Source organism: Acipenser ruthenus, chromosome 14 (genome assembly GCF_902713425.1).
Source record: "Acipenser ruthenus chromosome 14, fAciRut3.2 maternal haplotype, whole genome shotgun sequence".
Taxonomy (NCBI): domain Eukaryota; kingdom Metazoa; phylum Chordata; class Actinopteri; order Acipenseriformes; family Acipenseridae; genus Acipenser; species Acipenser ruthenus.
Genome location: NC_081202.1, coordinates 10807206 through 10827354, shown reverse-complemented (window position 1 = coordinate 10827354; position 20149 = coordinate 10807206). Strand labels below are relative to the sequence as shown.

Genomic DNA, 20149 nt, shown 5'->3' with positions numbered 1-20149 from the left:
CGTGTAAAATAAATAAAGTACTTTCTTCAGCTGGTGGTAAACACAATTAGAGAACAATCGGTTAAAAATACAAATATATTTACCAGATGAGTGGTTTATTTTTGGCACAGGATAAATTAAATAGTGTATAGCAACACCATTAAAATGTAGTTTATGTTAAAAACGTATGTTATTTGATGTTAAGTAAGCTTCCGATTAATGACTATTACACGTGGAGTTTGTACAAAAAAAAATATTTATTCACTTACCTAAAAGAAATTTGAATACTGTAAATAACTTAAACATAACTACTTTGAGAAAAACTAAACTATCCTGCTGCAGATTTTAATTAAGATATTGAAACTTCAATACTGTATCGGTTGAAATGATGTTCCTCAGACACTGCTAAGATTGCAAGTATCATTGCTTGGTTTAGACTACAGTATACTGCAAAGTCAGATGAATGTAGTACCATGGGGTGGGGGGGGCAGCGGGACATACCAATCCTTCCCTGGGGCCCATGACGACTCTCGGCGGCCCTGCTTAAAATGCAAGTCATTTTAGATGTGTGCATGACCAATCCTATATCACTCCATACTGGAAACCAATGGGGTGTAAGCACATCTGCAACATTAAGTTTCACTTAGTTCTCAAAGACACAAACAGCAGGATTCAGTTTTTGTCAGCGTGGTGACTGTCCACAGTGAAGGAGCCAGTAGTAGGGGGTGGGGGTGGGGGCTGTAAAATTAAAAGGGATCCTCACTGCCTCGATCAGAAACAGGAAATTGGTGAGAGAAAGCCTGCAGCTAATACAGCCCTCCCAATAGGGGCTTTGTTGCACTTGTTTTAGTTTAATGACAATTGGTTATAACCAAGTCTTTTCCCATGTGGTCCAAAACACAGTTGAAAAACTTAAATATGACTAGGGGAGGTGTGCTGTGTACTTTAAATATATATTTGTAAATCATATTTAAAATAAGTTTAGGAAAATAAAAGTTTCTGAGATGCTGTGTGTGAGTTCTGAGCTAGAACAGTTTACAGGAGGTCAGAACGCAGAATCTAGATTTATTATATTAAGACAGTGGCAACTTCAAATCAGAAACCCAAGAAAGATAACTGTGTTATCGGTGTGTGAGGACCACACTTGCTGCAGACTTTATTATTAAGTGGTTCCTTTCTTAAATAAAAATACAGGAAAACACCCTCCAGTGGAAAACAAATACTTTCAGTACAGACCTCTTCTATTTTTCACTAATTAGCATGTTGAGTTCCAGTTTCATTTGTCACTTTAAGAAAGCGTACATATTGTAATTATGGGTATAATAAAACTCATGGCACACATTTTTGCATAATAACTATAAGATTTGTGGGGCAAAACATAAATAAATAAAAAAAATTCAGCACAATTATCCAAAAATCCCTGCAACATGAAGGCCTTTTGGCCCTATAGTAAAGCTTTGGGCTGTAAAAATCCAATATACCAACACCAAAAACAATGAAGAATGCAAAGTGTAATGATGCTTCTAAAGTTTATTGTCACATTATTGCCTACCCCCATTATATAAACAAAAACAGACACAAGTTATTGGTAAGGAACAACATGCAAGACTTTCTTTTCACTAAAATAACTAACTAAAGGATATTACTATTTTGTTTAAATATACTCACAATGCCTAGGACAATGAGCATTAGCCCAAATTACAAATGCATTTAATCATTTCATAATCTTTCCTATTTACAAAACAGAAACAAAAAATATATGGAGGTACATCTCGAAATAAATATGTAGAAAAATGCATTTAATCCTAGAGGGAATTTTGTTAAAATACAGCGAAAATGTGCTGAAACCTATAGTTATTTAAATGAATTCTCCAATGTCCACCCTTTTGTCCCGAAACTTATTCCTGGCCTTAGTCCGAGCTTTAAAGGCAGCAGCATTATACAAATGCTAAAAAAAAAATAAAGAAAAAAAGAGAAAGTTAGACAATGAAATAAATACAATTGGTTTTAAACACACACATAGAATTCCAAACAATTTGTTCTCTCATTTTCTCTGTAGAAACAAATTATGGCACCTTTATCATCAATATTAAGCCTCAAATATGTAATCATTCAAGATATTAATTTATAATGTTCCCCCCAACCCCACTCATATTACAGTATTTTGTGCACTCAATGTAGAGTTAAATATAATATATTTGTTAAACGTTTACTGTGGTAAGGCTTATATAAAATATATATAAAAAACTGGACAATAGCCCAAAAGTGTATATTGGAAATCACTTGACACATTACCCTCTCAAAACGGGAGATTTTCATTGCCTTTAGGGTTGCAGCATCAACCATCATTGGGGGTCCAAGCTCAAAAACATTTCGTATAAACTCATTAGCCTGTTGGGGGGGAATAAAACATTGTAATCATTATTGTTAAAATCAAGTTTTGATTATCCACCCCAAAAATTGTAAAAGCTATCCACCTTTTTCATACCACATACCACACTTTTTTTTTTTTTTTTTAACAGTTACAGTGTTGAAATACTGTATATATTGTAGTGAGTATTAGACTGAATATCCCAAGATGAAAGATTATAATTAAAATGTCAATTATTGTAATCAGCATGTATAATTATTATGCATATAAAAAAAAAGAAGGCCGCTCAACTTAGAAAAGTTAACAAAAAATAATAAATAAAGCTGGGGGAGGACATTGCAATTGCTCTTATTAATAGGGATGTAATAGTTTAAACGAATAAATGATAACTTTTTAATAAACATTTAGTATGCACCTATTTAGATATTCAGAAAAGGTGCAACTGCTATAAATATCATTGTGCATGCCGCAAGAACTTCCGTATTGAATGCATCACATGGGTGAGAGGAGCAGTTTTTGATAGGGTCATATGATTGAAAAAATCTTGCTATATTATTATTCAGACGTGATAAAAAAAAAAAAAAAAAAAAAAAAGACAGGCAGGCAGAAAAACTAGTAGGCATACATAATGGATCGTTCAAAAAGGAGCCACATTTGGAATTTTTGAAAAAGTAACGGAAACATTAGTTAAATGTAAACTATGCGACACAAAACTTACATATTAAAACAGCACTGGCACAATGCTAAATCATTTGAGACTCAAAACACCCTTGTGTGTTTCTGCAGAGTGTAAAGATGGTAAAAAGCAAACACAGACAACATTTCTTTCTGAAAGTGTATGAAACTGCGGGCCACCGTGGGCTGAGAAATTCTGAATTGTTGTGCACCATGGTAACAGAAGACATGCTGCCAATAAGTTTCGTGGAGGGATCAGGCTTTGTCAGATGAATGGCTTTCGTAGAACCAGAGTACTGTGTGCCTTCAAGACAAACAAAAACTGCTTGTGTGGAGAAACGGTATGAGGAATATGCTTATCAACAAAACTACAGGCTGCTGAAAGAGTAGCACTTACCACCGACTGCTGGACATAACAATAACGTGCCATTATATTGATGAAAATTGGGAGCTTCAGTGTTGTTCTTGCGACAAAAAACATGCCTGAAAGACACACCTCCGAAAATCTTTTTCAAAGGCTTAATACTGCAGTAGGAAAATGGGTCTTGAAGACTGTGAGGTTGCCTGCATTCATGATAATGCAAGCAACATTGTTCTTGCCATTGTTGATCATTGTTTTGTGCATACGCTACAGTTAGCAATAAATGATGGCTTTTCTGTCAGCAGTGTTGATCGAGCGATTGCTACAGCAAGCAGGCTTGTCTCACACTTTCACCACAGCACTGTTGCTGCTAAAGCACTTCAGAAAAAACACATGCAGCTTAAGCTACAGCAACATTGCCTGATCCAGTCTTGCAAAACTCGGTGGAATTCAGTTCACGATATGTTTGAACGACTCGCCAAACAACGATGGGCAATAACAGCAGTGCTGATAGATTGCATATTCACAAAACTGTCAGATGCTCGAACCCTTGAGCTACGTGATGACCAGTAGCAACTGATAGAAGACATCTACCTGTTCTCTCTGCTTTAAAATGTGCTATAACAGTTTTATCTTCAGAACAGTCTGTTTCAGTTTCAAGTGTGTATCCCATATCCACCAGTCTCACTAAGACTCACCTCAAAAGTGACGCCGCAGTTGGGGAAAGTAAAAGCATTGTGGATTTCAAGTCTGCAGTTAGGTGTTCTCTTGAAAAACTAAATCAAAACGACACTGCTATCATCAACAAACCTGCACTTGTAGCATCGATGTTGGATCCATGGCACAAACACGTGCGTTTTCTTTCTCACAATGTGCAAACGGTTGCGAAAGCAAAACTTCTGCAATTAGTTAACGAGGGCGAGGCAGAGGGACCATCGAGTGCAAGGATTGAAACGGCTGAGCCAGCAGCAAAGTTACAGTGCAGAGAGAAGGAGAGTGTGCAGAGTGCTATGGCAATGCTCCTAGGAGATGACTGCTTCCAAGATGCATCAGAGACTGTTGTAGAAAGTGAAGTGAAAGAGCCTTGCACTTCACTACAGTGCATTCCGTTGGAATGGTGGAAGTCGAATATAGAGCGCTTTCCCCGGCTGGCAAAACTGGCAAAGGTGTATTTGAGCATTCCAGCATCATCTGTGCCCTCAGAGCGAGTGTTTCCTACTGCTGGCCTTGCAGTCAATCGTTTGCACGACTCACCCCGGAACATGTAAACATGATAATTTTCTTAAACAAAAACAACTAAGTTGGATACCAAAACAATACAAGATTTATTTATTTTTTGACAAACTATAAACAACGGAATTTTAAACTAATATCAAAAGTAAATAACTTTTTAGTTTTGAAATAAGAATTTGGCAACTATTGAAAAACTGTTTTAAATTGTCTTCATATTGATTTTTGTTCTGGAGTTGTTGTTTTTTATACTGCATTACGATGAAGACGCAATTAAAACTACCATTTTCAAATTAGCATTTCTGAATGAAAGTGAACTTTTTAAAAACAGTTTTGAATGGTCCTGGGTTTGTATTCTTCAAATGAATCTGAAGTTTTTGTTCCACTAAAGTGTATTCTTTGTATCTTCAGTTTTGGATTAGTTTCTTGGGGAATACAACTTAAGCAAAATATTACTGAATAGTGTATGGAATGGGTATGCTTTATGTGTCAGCATCACTTAGTCTTACAGTTTAAACTATTAAAAGCAAAAGAGTATAAAAGTGTACCTAATTAAACGACATTTACATCCCTACTTATTAACCTGAGAAATCACCATTTGCCTTTTTAGAAAGAAACATTTTGGGCTGTGCTGCCAGTTTTATTATTAGATTTTTAATTGTTCAGCATTCTGAACCAAGTACATACATATATATTTGAAAGGAGATACACAAATAAAGTTGTTGTTTTTTGGATATACACCAACGGTTCAAATGAATTAAAAAATCTTTTATAGGGGCTCCCGAGTGGCGCATCCAGTAAAAGCACTCACCAGAGTGCAGGATGCGCTTTATAGTCTGAACGTCGCCGGTTCGAGTCCAGGCTATTCCTTTGCCGACCAAGGACGGGAGCTCCCAGGGGGCGGCGCTCAATCGGCCGAGCGTCATCCGGGGGGAGGGAGGGTTAGGTCGGCCAGGGTGTCCTCGGCTCACTGCGCACTAGCGAACCCTGTAGTTTGGCCGGGCGCCTGCGGGCTTGCCCGTAAGCTGCCCAGAGCTGCGTTGTCCTCCGACGCTGTAGCTCTGAGGCGGCTGCACGGCGAGTCTGCAGAGTGTAAAGAAGCGGGCGGCTGACGGCACACGCTTCGGAGGACAGCGTGTGTTCATCTTCGCCCCTCCCGAGTCAGCGCAGGGGTGGTAGCGGTGAGCTGAGCCTAAAAATAATTGGGCATTTCAAATTGGGTAGAAAATAATAAAAACTAATTGGCAACGACTAAATTAAAAAAAAAAAAAAAAAAATCATTTATTTCAGGATGTTTAGGACAAAGGCCCTTCAGCTGTGTGGAAAGAAAAGTAAACAGTGCAGTTTGTATTTTTGCTTTTATTAAAAAAGTTGTAAAACTTTAGATAATGGACCTCGTCTACAACTCACCTGTAGATGATAATTCATTCCCGATCCTACAAACTCTGTGAAGGCATCGTAGGTCCTCTTAATCACCCAGCTGTCAATGTACATGCGCTCTGCTCCAAACTTGATCATCTCCGTCTGGAATTCTCCCTCCTGTTCCAATAAATTCAGCGTTAGCTTGTACTCTCCCACTGAAGTATAATATGATTTACAAAAAAAGTAAAGTTATCCTGTGTTACGTTTGAACCTTTATCACCCAACAGCTCTATAGCAACACCACAAGAGAATCAAATACAAATCCACACACCCAGTTACATGCAAGCTTCCAATGTTACAAATCTTTGTTTTTAATCTACATCAGTAAAATAATTTACATTTGGAAATACAAAAAAACATACCTCTACAGCCCTTAGAACATCTCTGAAGACAGGCCTCTGCTTCCTTTTATCATTTTTGGCTCTGTGTTTGTTCCCATCTGTGGCAAGGGCTCTCAGTTTTGCACATAAAGATTCCAAGTCTTCATATTCAAACTCCTAATAGAAACAAGTTCAAAAGTATGTTCACATTTCGATAACACATTCAAAACATAGAATTTTAAATGGCAATTGTGATTAGTCTTAAATTAATAAAGATATAGTAATTTCAATACACTGGCGAGTTAGCCATTTTACCAGATACCTTGAAGGCGTGGTACAATATCCACTAGACAGTAAATCCAATGGATACAGTAGCAGGTACACTTACAGCATCTACATCTCTGGCCAATTCAAACAGAAGAGCAAGGGTCTCTCCAGCAGCAATCCTCATGTTTACATCATCGCAATCCAACAGACTGGGGAGTTTAGGCAAGTGTCTGAAAATACAGGTAATTTTGAGTGATTTCTACAACATGCAATATCAGGCATATGCTTTTATAAGAATAAGCGTCACTAAATCAAATGCAATTATACAAGTAGTAACAAAAATCTGTTGAATTTTGAAAATATGCAAAAATTGTCAAAGACTGAATAGGTGACTGACATTCCATGTTTACATAACAAGTTTTGTGATGTATTATCGACTAACTTTTTAAAATGTATTTCTTAATTTTTTTGTACTATGTTTAGGTTTAAACATACTTTCTTTTCAATATGCTGTACTTGTTAGGAACATTCCTGGGGTACTGTGCTTATTCCACTCTCGAGGACGGCCGTGAACAGCCCACAGCCATCCCCTGATTTGTAGAATAACCACAGAACACAACAAACGTTTGTGGTGTAGCCTTTATTGATCTTGTATTTTAAGACACAACCTGAATTTGAAATAAAAATGTAGGGCTCTCCATAGACTCCACATTTTTAAATTAGCCCCAAACAAGCTTTGGCTAATAAAACAAATCAGACTCGTTACAGTAAATGAGCAAAACTTCAATTATCATTATTCTGTAGATCACCCAGTTTCCCCATAATTTAAAAAATGTCAAATTCGTTTCACCAATTCTCCAAATACTATAATCATTACTGTAATACTGCAATTCTCCAAATACTGTAAAATATTAAATAACAGAAACAAAAGAATCAATAATTTGTTGAACTAAGAGCATAACTGACGTACTTTTTTAGAATTTTTTTCACTTCAGTGTTGGAACAAATGGTCAGCAGTAGAGTCCATGACAAAAGAGCATTGATGTGAAGCACTGTAGTTTGGGCATTGTAGACGCTACGAGTCCCATCTTCCTTTACATAGGATTTAGCGAAGAGGCTTTCAAAGCATTCCATAGTTGCATACACATCCTAGTGTACAAACAAAATAAATACATCATGAGAACAGCTCATTTCAAGTTAACCAGCTCTGCGTTGAAATTATGAAATTGTAAATGCTTACCAAAATATCATCTGCAGCAACCAAACTGCAAACTCCCAAACTGGTTGCACACTAAAAAAGAACGAAAAAATGCATTAAAAAACATTAAAAATGCAACTTTGGATTGGTAATTAACAACATTTTGGGTGTCAAGCCATTTATGCCAACTTAGGTCAAGGAGTATTGTTCAGGACAGCCCTTACCCAGAGATTTAACTGCTGTAAAAATAAAAAATAAATAAAAACTAAAAACACTTCCTCATAAATGAATTAAAGATCTGGTATAATTCTTACACACCATGGTTACTAACCCTTTGCAGACACCATTGGCTATGTTCGACTACCATGACCCAAATGGTCCACAATGCCTGGTAATGCTGTATTGGGTCTTATTGCTTACATATTGTAAAGACTACTGTAGTAACTCATCTTCCAAAGAGTGAAGAATATAAATCGGCTGAAATACCAGTGCAACCAGTTCCTGATCTAGTGGAGGCAAACTTTGCACTGGCAAACAAAAACCAAGCCCATTGTGCTATATTATGAAGCAAGTACAAAATCAACATTTTCAGAAGAAACTGAACTGTAACGATATTAGAATTATTTAACTCTACCTAGAAAAAAAAACAAAAACAAACAAAAAAATAATTCAAAATAAACTTACAGCCTGTCTGGTTTGTATGTTGGCAGTTCCATCAGCAAGAATGTTCTTAAAAATGGGCTTCAGGGTCTTGAAAACGTCTTCACTTTCTATCCCAGCTCCCAGCTGAATGCACAGGAGACAGGCCAATGATGCTGCAGCACACTGCTCGTCACCTTTGCCTGAATTAAACAGAACAGAGTTAGCACACACACAAAAATAAATAAAAATAAGCAGTAAAGACTAACATTTAATGCAAGATGTGGAAATATATACTAGAATCCTGTCATAATCTGCAACTATAAGTACTGGTTACCACTATGATTTAGGCCCACTTAAATTTTAGATACAGAACTAGGGTACACTACAATTTAAATAAAAATATAACCTTATGCAATAAAAAGGTGGGATGTTTCCCAGCAAATAAGTGAAGTAAATGACCTTTCTTCAAGCAGCGCTCAATGCTGTCTGTTATTGTCATCCTCCTTTCCAGGATAAATTCATAGAGTATTTTGGATGCCATGGCAGTTTTCAGTCCTCCGAGAGCACTCTGTCTTGCCTTGGCGCTGTAAGCATACAGTTTACAATTCAGCTTTACAAAAAGCTTTATCACAAATTTAGTAATATACAGTACATAAACCTCCTTTTCAAAAAAACACAAAAAAGACACAAAAAGCTTTACGTGAATTCAAGTGTATAACATTTAGAATGTATTCACCAATGCATGAAATCCTATTCAGTTTCCAAATTAACTTTGTCCCGAACTATATGATGACTTTAAATATAAAAAAGTGAGCTACCAGTCAGAAAACCAACTGTAATTATGGCATTGTGATTTGGGTTGGGAACATGAGGGTAAAGTAAGTAGCGAGGTTCCGAAAAATTTAGCGTTACACGTCCCCACCTGTTGCTACAACTATTTAAATAACGTACCTGTCATTTTTATTTGTTAACATCCTGACAAGTTTAATTCAGTCTCAAAGGTATTTTCAAGATGGCTGCCTAGTGCATACCGTATTACTGGTTTTCAAAAGGCGCAATTTTTTATTGTTTTTCTTTTTTTTTTTACGGTATTTGAGGGAGGCGTATATTGAAGCTTATTTCTGCAGATACAACGACCAGGATGGCGAAGAAGTCCTACAACTGTAAAATGAAAGCTGTTGAGCTTGCAGATCAGATCAGTGTTTGACTACATGAAGTCACATACCAGTGTAGCGTGGAGAGGGAAATAAAAACGAGAGAAATGTCAATTCAATACCCAACATCCTGTGTGGAACAGAATTCAGCGACGTGTCTTATTAGCCAAAATACCATGCATACATCCAAAACAGAAATGCATTTAAGAAACTTAAATAATAAATTATACCGCTCCTGCATTACAACTAAAATGTACTACTTTTCTTGCCAATTCCTAAATATATATATTTTAGTGCTGCTGTATTTACTCCTACACCAGTATCAGTACATAGTGCTGTGTACCAACAGTTTTCTTGTTTTGTTTGGGTTCCATAACCTTTACAGTAAAATACTGTAGTGCTTAATTTGTACAGAGAGGTGCCGGGGTGCAAACAGTGACAATACCCGAGTACACTAAGCAGCCATCTTGAAAATACATAAAATGACTGGGTTTGTTTGTTTGTTTGTTTGTTTTTTTTGGAGAGAGTGAGAGCACCAGATACCAGATATGTATATACAGTTTACAGGGACTCAGGACATCAATATATATATATTAAAAAAAAAAAAAAAAAATCGGAATACTTACTCTATTCTAAAAGCTTAGGAAAACAAAATGACCGGCTTCACAGTTTGTAAATTGGACTTGCCTTTTATCCATTGTACTGTCAATAAATCCCTTTAACTTGTACTCGAAATCTTCTTGAGTTGCTTCTTCACAGACATCACCTCCTGTTTGAGTATAAAGGCATGACAGCTATATTTAAAATACATATATTTAATGTTTTCTAGTGTATGCGTAAATCAAGCTGCCTTGGCTTTTCACATAAGCGAGCTAACCCTTTGGAGATTGTATCATTGAGTCTTGTATGCGTGGTTTGAAACCCGACCACGCCAAGTTGCGGATATGATCAGATTTGCCCTTTTAATTAAAGATAATAATTAATTAAAACCACACTCGCAGGACACACTCTGCACTCACAGAATGCCTTTTACTTGGAGAGCTACAGATGACACCTAGTTGTTCTGGCTAGGATAAGGTCTTTGTTTAAGAAAGTGAATAAATAATGTACCTTCCTCAGCTACACTGACAGAATCACTGAAACTGCTGCAGTGGCTCAAGGTTTCAATGGATGCATCTTCGTCACTGAAAGGCTGCACCCGTCTCGGCTGTCCTCCTGAAGAAAAATACATTCGGCAACATGAAATAAAATGTCTGCCACAAATATATGGTATGCCACAAACAAACAAATGAATCTGGAAACCTGTAAGTATAAAATCACAATGATAAACCAATTGTAATTGGTTCAATCAGGTTTAAACTAATTATTTTTTTAGTTTAAACTAATTATTACATTGTATATCAACCTTGTTAACAAGTCATGTACCACGTCTACCTTGGAAAGTTGCATAGTTAATAGAATTGGGTTGGCGTTATGATTTCTCACATTATTGCAATCTGTACTTTGTGTTATTAAACAGGCTGTAGGGTTTAATACAATGCATTATTTTCCCTGGTTTCCTACTTTGTTGTACGTATTCCTGCAATATCTTTTTAAACATAAATATGATTGTCTTGATATTTTTATTAACTGGTTTACAAATCAGTTTTGATTGAGTTATTTTTGTTTCACATAGGTTATCCCGTCAAAACTTCTTCTGAATTCACAAACATTAGCCTAATCGATCAGAAACACTAGAGTTTGTTCCCTACTGCTCTCACAGAGTTCAGCATTCTGATTGGCTCAGCTGCCTGTCATCTTTTTCAGGATCCAACCTGCTTGCTACGGAAATAACTGCATTACAAATATTTTCAATAAACTCAAAATGGCAAACTTCAACTCAACAATTTAAGTGTTAAGATGTATCAAGCTGAAAAGAAACGTTGGCATTTGTTTTAGGTTTATAGTAATTCAGGAAAACACTGTTCATAAGTCATAATTCAGGTTTGAAAGAACTGTGCTGATACAGTGTTTAAGTAGTGACACAGTATCATGGTAAAAGAGAAAGACATTTACCAAAAATTGACATAATGCAGGACCAGGCATGCATTTTTACGATATCAAAATAATTGGAAATTTAGATTCCAAATATGAATAAAAAGTATGTGACTCTAAAAAATGTGCCGACACCAAACAGAAAACAAACTAGTACTTGAAGAGGGATGTTTTTTTTTTTTAAAAAAAAAGATCAAAGTTCTTTCTAATGTGTCTAGTGTAGAAAAAGAACAGTGTGTACTTTTTTTTTCCCAGAGGCAAGGTCAGAACTATACAACCTAAAATGTTTTTGGAACACATTCAAACAGGACATTGTTAAAGCCTTTTGCTTTTGGCTTTGTGTCAGGGAACAAAAAAATAAGCTGAAACAGAGAAATTACAACTTTTTAGATTGATCAAAACATTTAGATGACTAAGTGATGGACAGAAAATTTATAAAAATAAAAATAAAAAAAATGTCACATTGACAGTATAGGAAACCAAAGAAGTATAACAGTTTATGAAAAATGAAGGACTGGACCCACTGAACTGTTCCCCAGGGAAAATCTCTGTACTAGACATATTTGGTGCTGTTCTTTGGGGGGGGGGCGTTGTGCACATAGCTATTGTGTAGTACAGTGTAGTACTATTTAAAAGGGCCTACAGCAAAATGTACTCATAGCTTTCCTGGAACATTATCACATCTGATGAAAACACATGCTTTGTTAGTATGTCTGCATATTTATAAACGAGATAAACACACTCACTGCATGGCACAGGCATGAATATCTCAAGCTACAGCACAGAAAAATTAATTTAAAACTTTGGCAACTACTTGACATTGGCAAGGTTTTATCAACTTGCAGACTGCCATTTTTCTTAAATTAAACACGGTTTCGAGTCTGATAATGCAATGTTAAAAACACTGAACCAGCTCTCACTGCGAATAGAGCCAACTTGTGGCAACACCACATCTTAACCACATGTGAAAACAAACAATGGCAGATCCTGAAACCATTTTGTTCCAAATGGAAAATGTACCACAGTGTCAGTGGCGAAGTACAGGGTGATTAGAAAGAAGGTTTATGTAACTATAAGATGCTTAAACGTATCGAATGGCACGTCATTTGGGTGCTTAAACCGGGTATATTTGCTTACATACTTGTAGCAGATTTATATTTTAAATTGTGTCACCCATCTCAGGACCCAGGCAATTGTGTCGAAAAATGTGATTAGGCGAGAGACAGAAGAAGAAGAAGAAAGCTATTTCTAATAAGTTCCTGACACGCAGTACCGACTGCCTAATTTTCTTAGACCAGTAACACCCATACTACGACTAGCCTAGGTCTGGAAAGATGTTAATAACATGTTGTTATGAGGCCTTACTTTACAGATTACCATATGGTGAAAAGCAGAAGAGCTTCTATCCAATCGAAACATAACGTACTTGTATTTTTAATATGGTTAGCTACATATACGTTACAGAATGTTACCAGTATTTGCATAATATTGTAACTACTGCTACTGAAGACTACAAATACAATTAATGAATAGATCAGTTGTGACGTGTCATTCGCCAATGTTGCGCTCCTAAGTCCCATCAAATCAAGAGTACAACCAATAAAAAAAACGTATGCGTAATATCTGTCAGCTAATTATTTGAAGACCATTTCCCATGTCATTTGTGTACAAAGTTTCCTTTTCGCGGATAAAAAAAAGACATTTAATTACACTACGGTATACCATTTTAGAGTACAGTACAACCACCACTACTTGGCCTATCAAACATGTCACGCTACTGTTAGAAATTCTCCCAATGAACGTCAGGCGCATTGGTTTTCAATAAATAATTATTGCAATATTTAATTTTATATAATATACAGCTGACACGAATTAAAATATATGACCCACCATCACAGGCCATGACATGTTCTGGGTAATGAAGTTCGTTTACCCTTCGCGCTCCACTGATTTAAATAGCACACCTTCGTGCGCGGGACTACAGTTCCCAGAGTGCACTGTTGTTACTCGGGATGGATAAAAACCGGTCAAAACTAGGTCTCTTACCTCCTTTATTACTCCTCTTCTTGGACCGTGGCATTTTTGTAAGAAAATCAAATGATTAAAAACTAAAATCAGCCAACTGATAAACAGTTTTTATTATAATGTCTCTTCAAATGAAAATCTTCAAATGGCACCGCTAAAAGAGAACAATAAAAAGCAACCCTGGTAAAAGTCGGCGAACAAAAACGACACATTTTCCCTCTAAGACCAGGGCAGAGCAAAAGGGTTTTATATATAAGGCAGACATGTGAGACGTAAAGGGAGGTGCTTTGATGTGAAAAGCGCCCTGTTAGGCGTTTCAGGGACCAATCAATTTGCAAGACACGGTGTTGCTGTCTGTGTTGGAACTGTCTGATGCAATTTTATAATGGGATAATGCTGTTATAATATGAGTAAGCCGCATATAAATAAGTAATAGCATAGTTGATGTACTACAGGACCAATGTAATGCCAATTTACACTTTTATGAGATGGGTGAAGACACACATGGCATTTTGACAACAATAAAAAGCTTCTGTATCTGTACACAGCATTCTAATTCTAATACTATTATCCATACATATGATGTAGTTCTGAAGTTTTACTACAATAAAAGTATGTATTACTACTGGAAATTGTTTAATTATTTTTTTTTAAGAAAGGGGTCGAATACCAGTAGTGCAGTGTTTTGGATACAGTAACTTTGCAGTTTTTTAATACTATACTGCACCATAGGACTTCCAGTTGACAAGGCAGTTTCAGTGATGATGGGCAAAACAGCATGACACCAACAACAGCATGTTTTTTTTTTTTCTTTACATTTCCTTTTACATATTGCAAACTGGTGCAATTTATTGTGTATCACAGATTAAAGCAACAGAGCTATGTTATTATTATTTGTTTATTTAGCAGATGCCTTTATCCAAGGCAACTTAGACTAGGGTGTGTGAACTATGCATCAGCTGCAGTCACTTACAACTCACCTGAAAACGGAGCACAAGGAGGTTCAATGATTTGCTCAAGGTCATACAGTGAGTCCGTGACTAAGCCACGATTTGAACCAGGGACCTCCTCGTTACAAGCCCTTTTCTCTAACCACTGGACCATACAGTCTCATCATGTGATGGAATGTAACAGTGTGCAAGATCTTTTGTTTTAGACAATATTCGTTTTTAGATGGAACTAGAGCCACAGACCCTATTTTTAAAGCACAGTAGTGTGTGTGGTTTTTTTTTTTGTGATGCCACTTATTGGTGGGTACATAAAACCTTCAGTTGATGTGCTAAATAGAAAACTTGCATCTGAGTTTGCCTCAAGTAGAGACATTGCCAAAGCATAACTACAGAGCAGATGATTCAGCTATTTTCAATGGGCCCCAGATTACTCAAAACACATACATATGTAAACACTATAGTACAGCATCATGCTTTGTAAAAATTACAAATGGAGTTATCATTAGCTGTAGGCATGTTTACTATAGATCTGCAGGAACCTGTTATCATTCTCATTTTCTGCTTAAAGCCTGACCTAACAGGTGTAATTTACAGTTTGAGAACAAGACTGGTTCCCAGCCTATCGGGTCTTGATTTGTGTATTTGCCATTGCTTAAATTAATAAAGCTATGACCAATTCGGATGTAACCCAATCTATTGTAAAGTGTATGTTAACTTTAACAAAAAAGTTAACACAACCATTTAAAAATAATGAAAACTTTAACCAAAAGTTTATGCCAGAGCAAATTAATAATTGTTGTATTGAATAAGTTATTAGCAATTTAGCAATGTAATACTATACCAATGCTCAATTTAATAAAAAAAAAAATCAACTTATTTACAATATGGTAAAACAAAGTACAGCTGTGCTCGCGTTGAGTGTGCGAGTTAAATGTACCATCACCCCACTTTGAATAGGCCTATTTAGAAAACCACCTTTTGCATACAAAACAGAACTGTTTTAACAAGTTACAAAAAGGCATAGTGCCAGTTATGGGGGGGGGGGGGGGGGGGGGAATTAAAATCCACATAAAATGCAAGACGTTCCAGAGATTCAGTTATGAACTCCATTGGGAAAAAATAGGTTAAGCATATTAGAGGCACTTTTTAATCGTGTTGCACATAACCTATGGTTCCAGTAGTTTTCAAAAGGTTATTAACAACCCTTTAATTCCAGACTTAAGACACCCTGAATTAAAATGAACTGCAGGTTTCTGCACTGCATACCAAGTAGAAAGGATTATGTGCCCTGCATGACAAGTTTTATATGTGTCAGCACTGGATCTGGCACCTGTAAGCATCCTGTTCCCTTGGAGCTACCAGGCATCTTGAAAGAATAATCCCATCATTGAGTAGTTTGTTGTGGTTTTTTCTTTTTTTAAAAAAAAAAAAAAAAAAAAAAAAAAAGCCTAAAACTATTAGATTCATCCCCAGAGCAAGTGTAGAGCTGAAAGGGAGAACCAATTCAGGAAAAACAAAATCACTGGAATGATTTCATGTCCAAGTTTAACTAAAAACCTGAGCAGGAACTACCAAATCTTGAAAAGAGCACATGCGAGTAAGGCAAGAGAAATATAGTTAACAGGGCCATTAAGCCTAAATATTAGATGTGTACATACACCCATTGCGGCTCCTAGAGAAGACCACAGATTGACTTAGGCTGCCACAGAATAAAAATGAAAGGTTAGGGGAATACAGTTACACTAAAAAAGAAACAATTGGTAGGTAGGAGTTGAACTACAATTGTATTCACATGATGCAAAAAAAATAAATAATTATATCGCCACTGCTAGGCATAAAGCCAAGGGATCCACTTCTCTTTAGTTCAATTGGGCCAGACGACAAGTGCCTTTACTTCTCCATCCATTCTTTCAGCACTGCAACCTACAGGAGAACAACTACAGGTCTTTTAAATAAACCATGTGTAAATTCTCCTCCTCCCTTCCCCCAGCCCGAACCCTTACCAAGCCTTGGTTTTCCTGGAATGCACAGTCTGCTACAGAGCCCGTCTGATGGCCAGTTTGAAATCACGTATCACAACCCTGCAGTAGAAGTATATCTGAAGTGTCAATACACCTTTTAGTACAATATTATTTATATTGTACAATATTTGTTTATTTAGCAGACGCCTTTATCCAAGGTGACTTACAGAGACTAGGGTGTGTAAACTATGCATCAGCTGCAGAGTCACTTACAAATATGTCTCACCCGAAAGAGGGAGCACAAGGCGGTTAAGTGACTTGCTCAGGGTCACACAATGAGTCAGTGGCTGAGATGGGATTTGAACTGGGGGACCTCCTGGTTACAAGCCCCTTTTCTTTAACCACTGGACCACACAGCTCCTGAAATTAGTCAAGCAAAATTAGCTTCCATAGGATTAGGCAGTACCATCATCCGAAGATGAAAACTTTGCAATTACTAAATTGAAAACCTCTATTTATCAGTTTTTTTTTTTTTTTTTTTTAAAGTTGGAATAAACATCTGTTAAGATTTGGACAATGAATTCTTCCATAGCAAACCATGTATTGTGGTACAAGATCCCAGACCAACACTCCACTTTACTTGTCCTTTCAGTGCATCCTGGCCGCGTGAAGAAAAAAACAATTTTCATTTCATAACCTTCAGGACGAGAAGGGAACAGCACTCTTGCTTTGCTTGAGACTAGGTGAAAAGATGTTAAAGTACTCATCTGCCAAGTTCACAGCTAGAAAGGATAGTCAGGACCACATCACCCACAAAGCTATTTGAGCTATTCCAGTCAGCAGAATAGGTTGCCCAGCAGTTCTCCAAAAACAATTCAGCCTGTGGATCCCTGCTGTACAGGAGTCCTATCAAAATACAATGGTGTCCTTATAATTCACAAACAGGGTAATCCCGAGCACCATAGGTTGAAGCTGCAGAGACAGAAGGAAGAATTTACAGGCGAATACACTACAGCATCTAAGACTTACAATTTAAGTCATACCCCAATGCAAGCCGCAAGATGACCACAAGTTCCCCCAAGCCAGGCTGGACTACAGGTGTATGATTATTCCGGTACAAGAACTACTACCTTGGTGTCATTGACCAGATAGCGACAGGCAACGCTCAACCTGGATAGAGGAGATGGTGCTAGGGTTTCATGCTCAAATCAGGACTCAATTTGATGCAAGTCTTACCAGTAAGATGTGAACAGCATGTCAGTCTCATAAGTCTGGAGGTTATTGTCAAACGAGAAGACAAATCATAAAAAGGCCAATAGGCAGCACAAGCATCACCTCTGTCAACTGGACAAGCAGTTTAATGATAGTGGCATTTCAGACCACAATTTATACATTTCATTCAAGTAGTTCAGCCAATGCAAATACAGGTCACCATGAACACTATGGAGTTAGGGGCAGCATTTTAAATCTGCAACTGACCCTAGTTGTTCCACAGGAATTGACATAGAAGTAGAAAACCGCATTAGACTTAAGAGGCCAGCAATTAGGACCCCTTGGAGGTAGCCACCTTGGAGACAAGCTGGGGATAGATTCCACTTTCACAGCAAGAGCTGCCAGTTCCATTCGTTGAAGTAATCTTGGGGAAAAAACACACACACACACACACACACACACACACACACACACACACACACACACAAAAAAAAAAAAAAAAACACATTTTGGATCCAGGTTAAGGAAAACAGAATGGTACTATAATCTCAAAAAGCTGACAATATACCAACGCTTGGTCTGCAGGATAGTTACCCATCTTTGTAGGGAAACTGCAGGACAGAGAAGTCAACCACCACGACCATGGCCTCAATATCCTTCAAGGTCAAGCCTAAAGAACGGATCACCTACAGGACACAAAACATCAGGTCAGTAATGTGTTGAACCCAAAATAACTACATTACACATTTTAAAAAGTTCCAGCACTTCATATGTATCAATTAATTTGTATGTCAGTCATCCAGAAATTGGTAGAGTTGGCATTATACTTGTACAGGGCAAGCAGACTTCCAAGTTCTCTTGAGCCCACAAAAGGAATCCAGTTGCAACTCATGTCATACATTACAATGGCATAGAAGTCAGCACCATCACAGTCGCCAGTTACTGTAGGTGAAACTGCAAGAGTGGACTGAATTGGTTAAAGGGATGAAAAAAGAAAAAAAGGTTTCTTGGGCTAGTCCAGATTCAGCTGGATGAGTAAAAGGGTGTATTCTCTGGCACTATTCAACAAGTAGGTCCGTGGTAGAAGGTAGGTTCTGAAGGAGTTACCTGAAAGAATAGGAAGGGTTTGTAAATTAAACCCAAAGTTAAACAGCATGCAACACATCCACAAGAACTAGAAGCCCTTCCATTAAATAGTAAATGTAGCAAGTGTTTTCAAAAGGGCAATTGGATGTTACCTTTTGCTTTACATTGGGTCCACAAATGGCACCTGGAGAGTGTAGGTCATGGATATATTTAAAAAAAAAAACAAAAAAAAAAAAAAAAACCACACACACCACAATAGCTTAAAGAACTGAAACAAGTTACACACACGTTAAATAAATCACATTGCACACCAATTACAAAAGAAACGTGTAAAAAAAGCTGAACTAAATATAGTATGATTTTAACCGCGTGCGCACATGTGTGATCAGCAATAAGATAATGTAACATCATACCTGCATTTTGCAAGACAAAGCTAAATTGATACTAGACAGCTCAGGAATACTCTCTGTACTTGGGTCATTAATTACGGGTCAACAGGGGAGAAAAAAAAAAAAAAAAAAAAAGCCAGACACCACACAACATAATCATTGATGGCGAAATATTTCCCCACAAAACAACTATCCAACATCATCCTCCCTTAACATTCTGTCCTCACCGAGCCTGCAGAACATAACGGCATTTTACCACAACCGCAAATAAAAACAGGAAACTATAAAAGACATTTCTAATAAGCTACCGTTAGCATACCTATGGGGGTTCTGCGTCCAAACTTCAGTGGCTAACGCGGCAGCAGCAATGTTATTCTGCATTTAAACAAAGAAACAAAAGTGAGAAACACCCACAATAAAATCAACGTTTCTGAAGTAGAGAAAAGATCAACAATTACCCAACTCTAAACCACCACGGCCTCATTAAATCCAAGGCAGCCCTACGTAGTTGAATTTGGTATTTCTTACTGCGCAGTGGGTTTATATAGAGCCTCAGGAGCTAATGAGAGCTACTTAGCTGCAATTGATCCACGCACCTGTTTCACATTAGCCCACTAATTCACAATCAGTACGTCTATTTATAATAATAATAATAATAATAATAATAATAATAATACAGTAATTTTGAAATTACATTAGAATTCGAAGATGTATTATGTGTGGTGTTTAATTGTTGTAAATAAGGTTTAATTGTTGTAAATAAGGTTTGTGTATTTTGAATGCAAATTTGGCAGGGACCCCTGCAGAAGTAACGGTAACGGGGGATTGTGGCAATTCTGAAATTTGTAAATGACTGGCAATTTGGAAATGGTC

At 37.0% G+C, this 20149-nt stretch overlaps 1 protein-coding gene and 1 long non-coding RNA gene across 5 annotated transcripts; both read right to left on the bottom strand.

The window, feature by feature from the left end:
• Positions 1-1491: 1491 nt before the first annotated feature.
• LOC117419337 (interferon-related developmental regulator 1-like) lies at positions 1492-13920 on the bottom strand. Its single transcript, XM_034031992.2, has 12 exons — positions 13700-13920; positions 10730-10834; positions 10307-10388; positions 8925-9049; positions 8508-8665; positions 7866-7916; positions 7596-7774; positions 6747-6855; positions 6401-6535; positions 6027-6155; positions 2275-2370; positions 1492-1927 (listed from the first exon to the last, which is right to left on the bottom strand). Exons 1-12 carry the CDS (start codon positions 13731-13733, stop codon positions 1838-1840), a joined length of 1293 nt encoding a protein of 430 aa, XP_033887883.1. The 5' UTR covers positions 13734-13920; the 3' UTR covers positions 1492-1837.
• A 2145-nt stretch (positions 13921-16065) lies between these two features.
• On the bottom strand, positions 16066-19800 carry LOC117419444 (uncharacterized). Of its 4 annotated transcripts, none has more exons than XR_009307242.1 (6): positions 19735-19800; positions 19596-19651; positions 18396-18487; positions 17187-18225; positions 16876-17009; positions 16066-16551 (listed from the first exon to the last, which is right to left on the bottom strand). It is a non-coding gene; the product is annotated as an uncharacterized LOC117419444 (long non-coding RNA). The 4 variants fall into 4 exon arrangements; XR_009307244.1 differs by having other exon boundaries at positions 17619-18225; XR_009307243.1 differs by having other exon boundaries at positions 16876-17561; positions 17826-18225.
• Between the last annotated feature and the right edge of the window lie 349 nt (positions 19801-20149).

Bases quoted from the DNA above. Each gene is read 5' to 3' on its own strand.
- LOC117419337 (XM_034031992.2), bottom strand. From the start codon at position 13,733: ATGCCACGGTCCAAGAAGAGGAGTAATAAAGGAG. The intron at 7,917-8,507 runs GTAAGTTTATTT...GTTCTTTTTTAG, and splicing joins ACATACAAACCAGACAGGCT to TGTGCAACCAGTTTGGGAGT. The intron at 6,536-6,746 runs GTAAGTGTACCT...TGTTTCTATTAG, and splicing joins TGGCCAGAGATGTAGATGCT to GAGTTTGAATATGAAGACTT.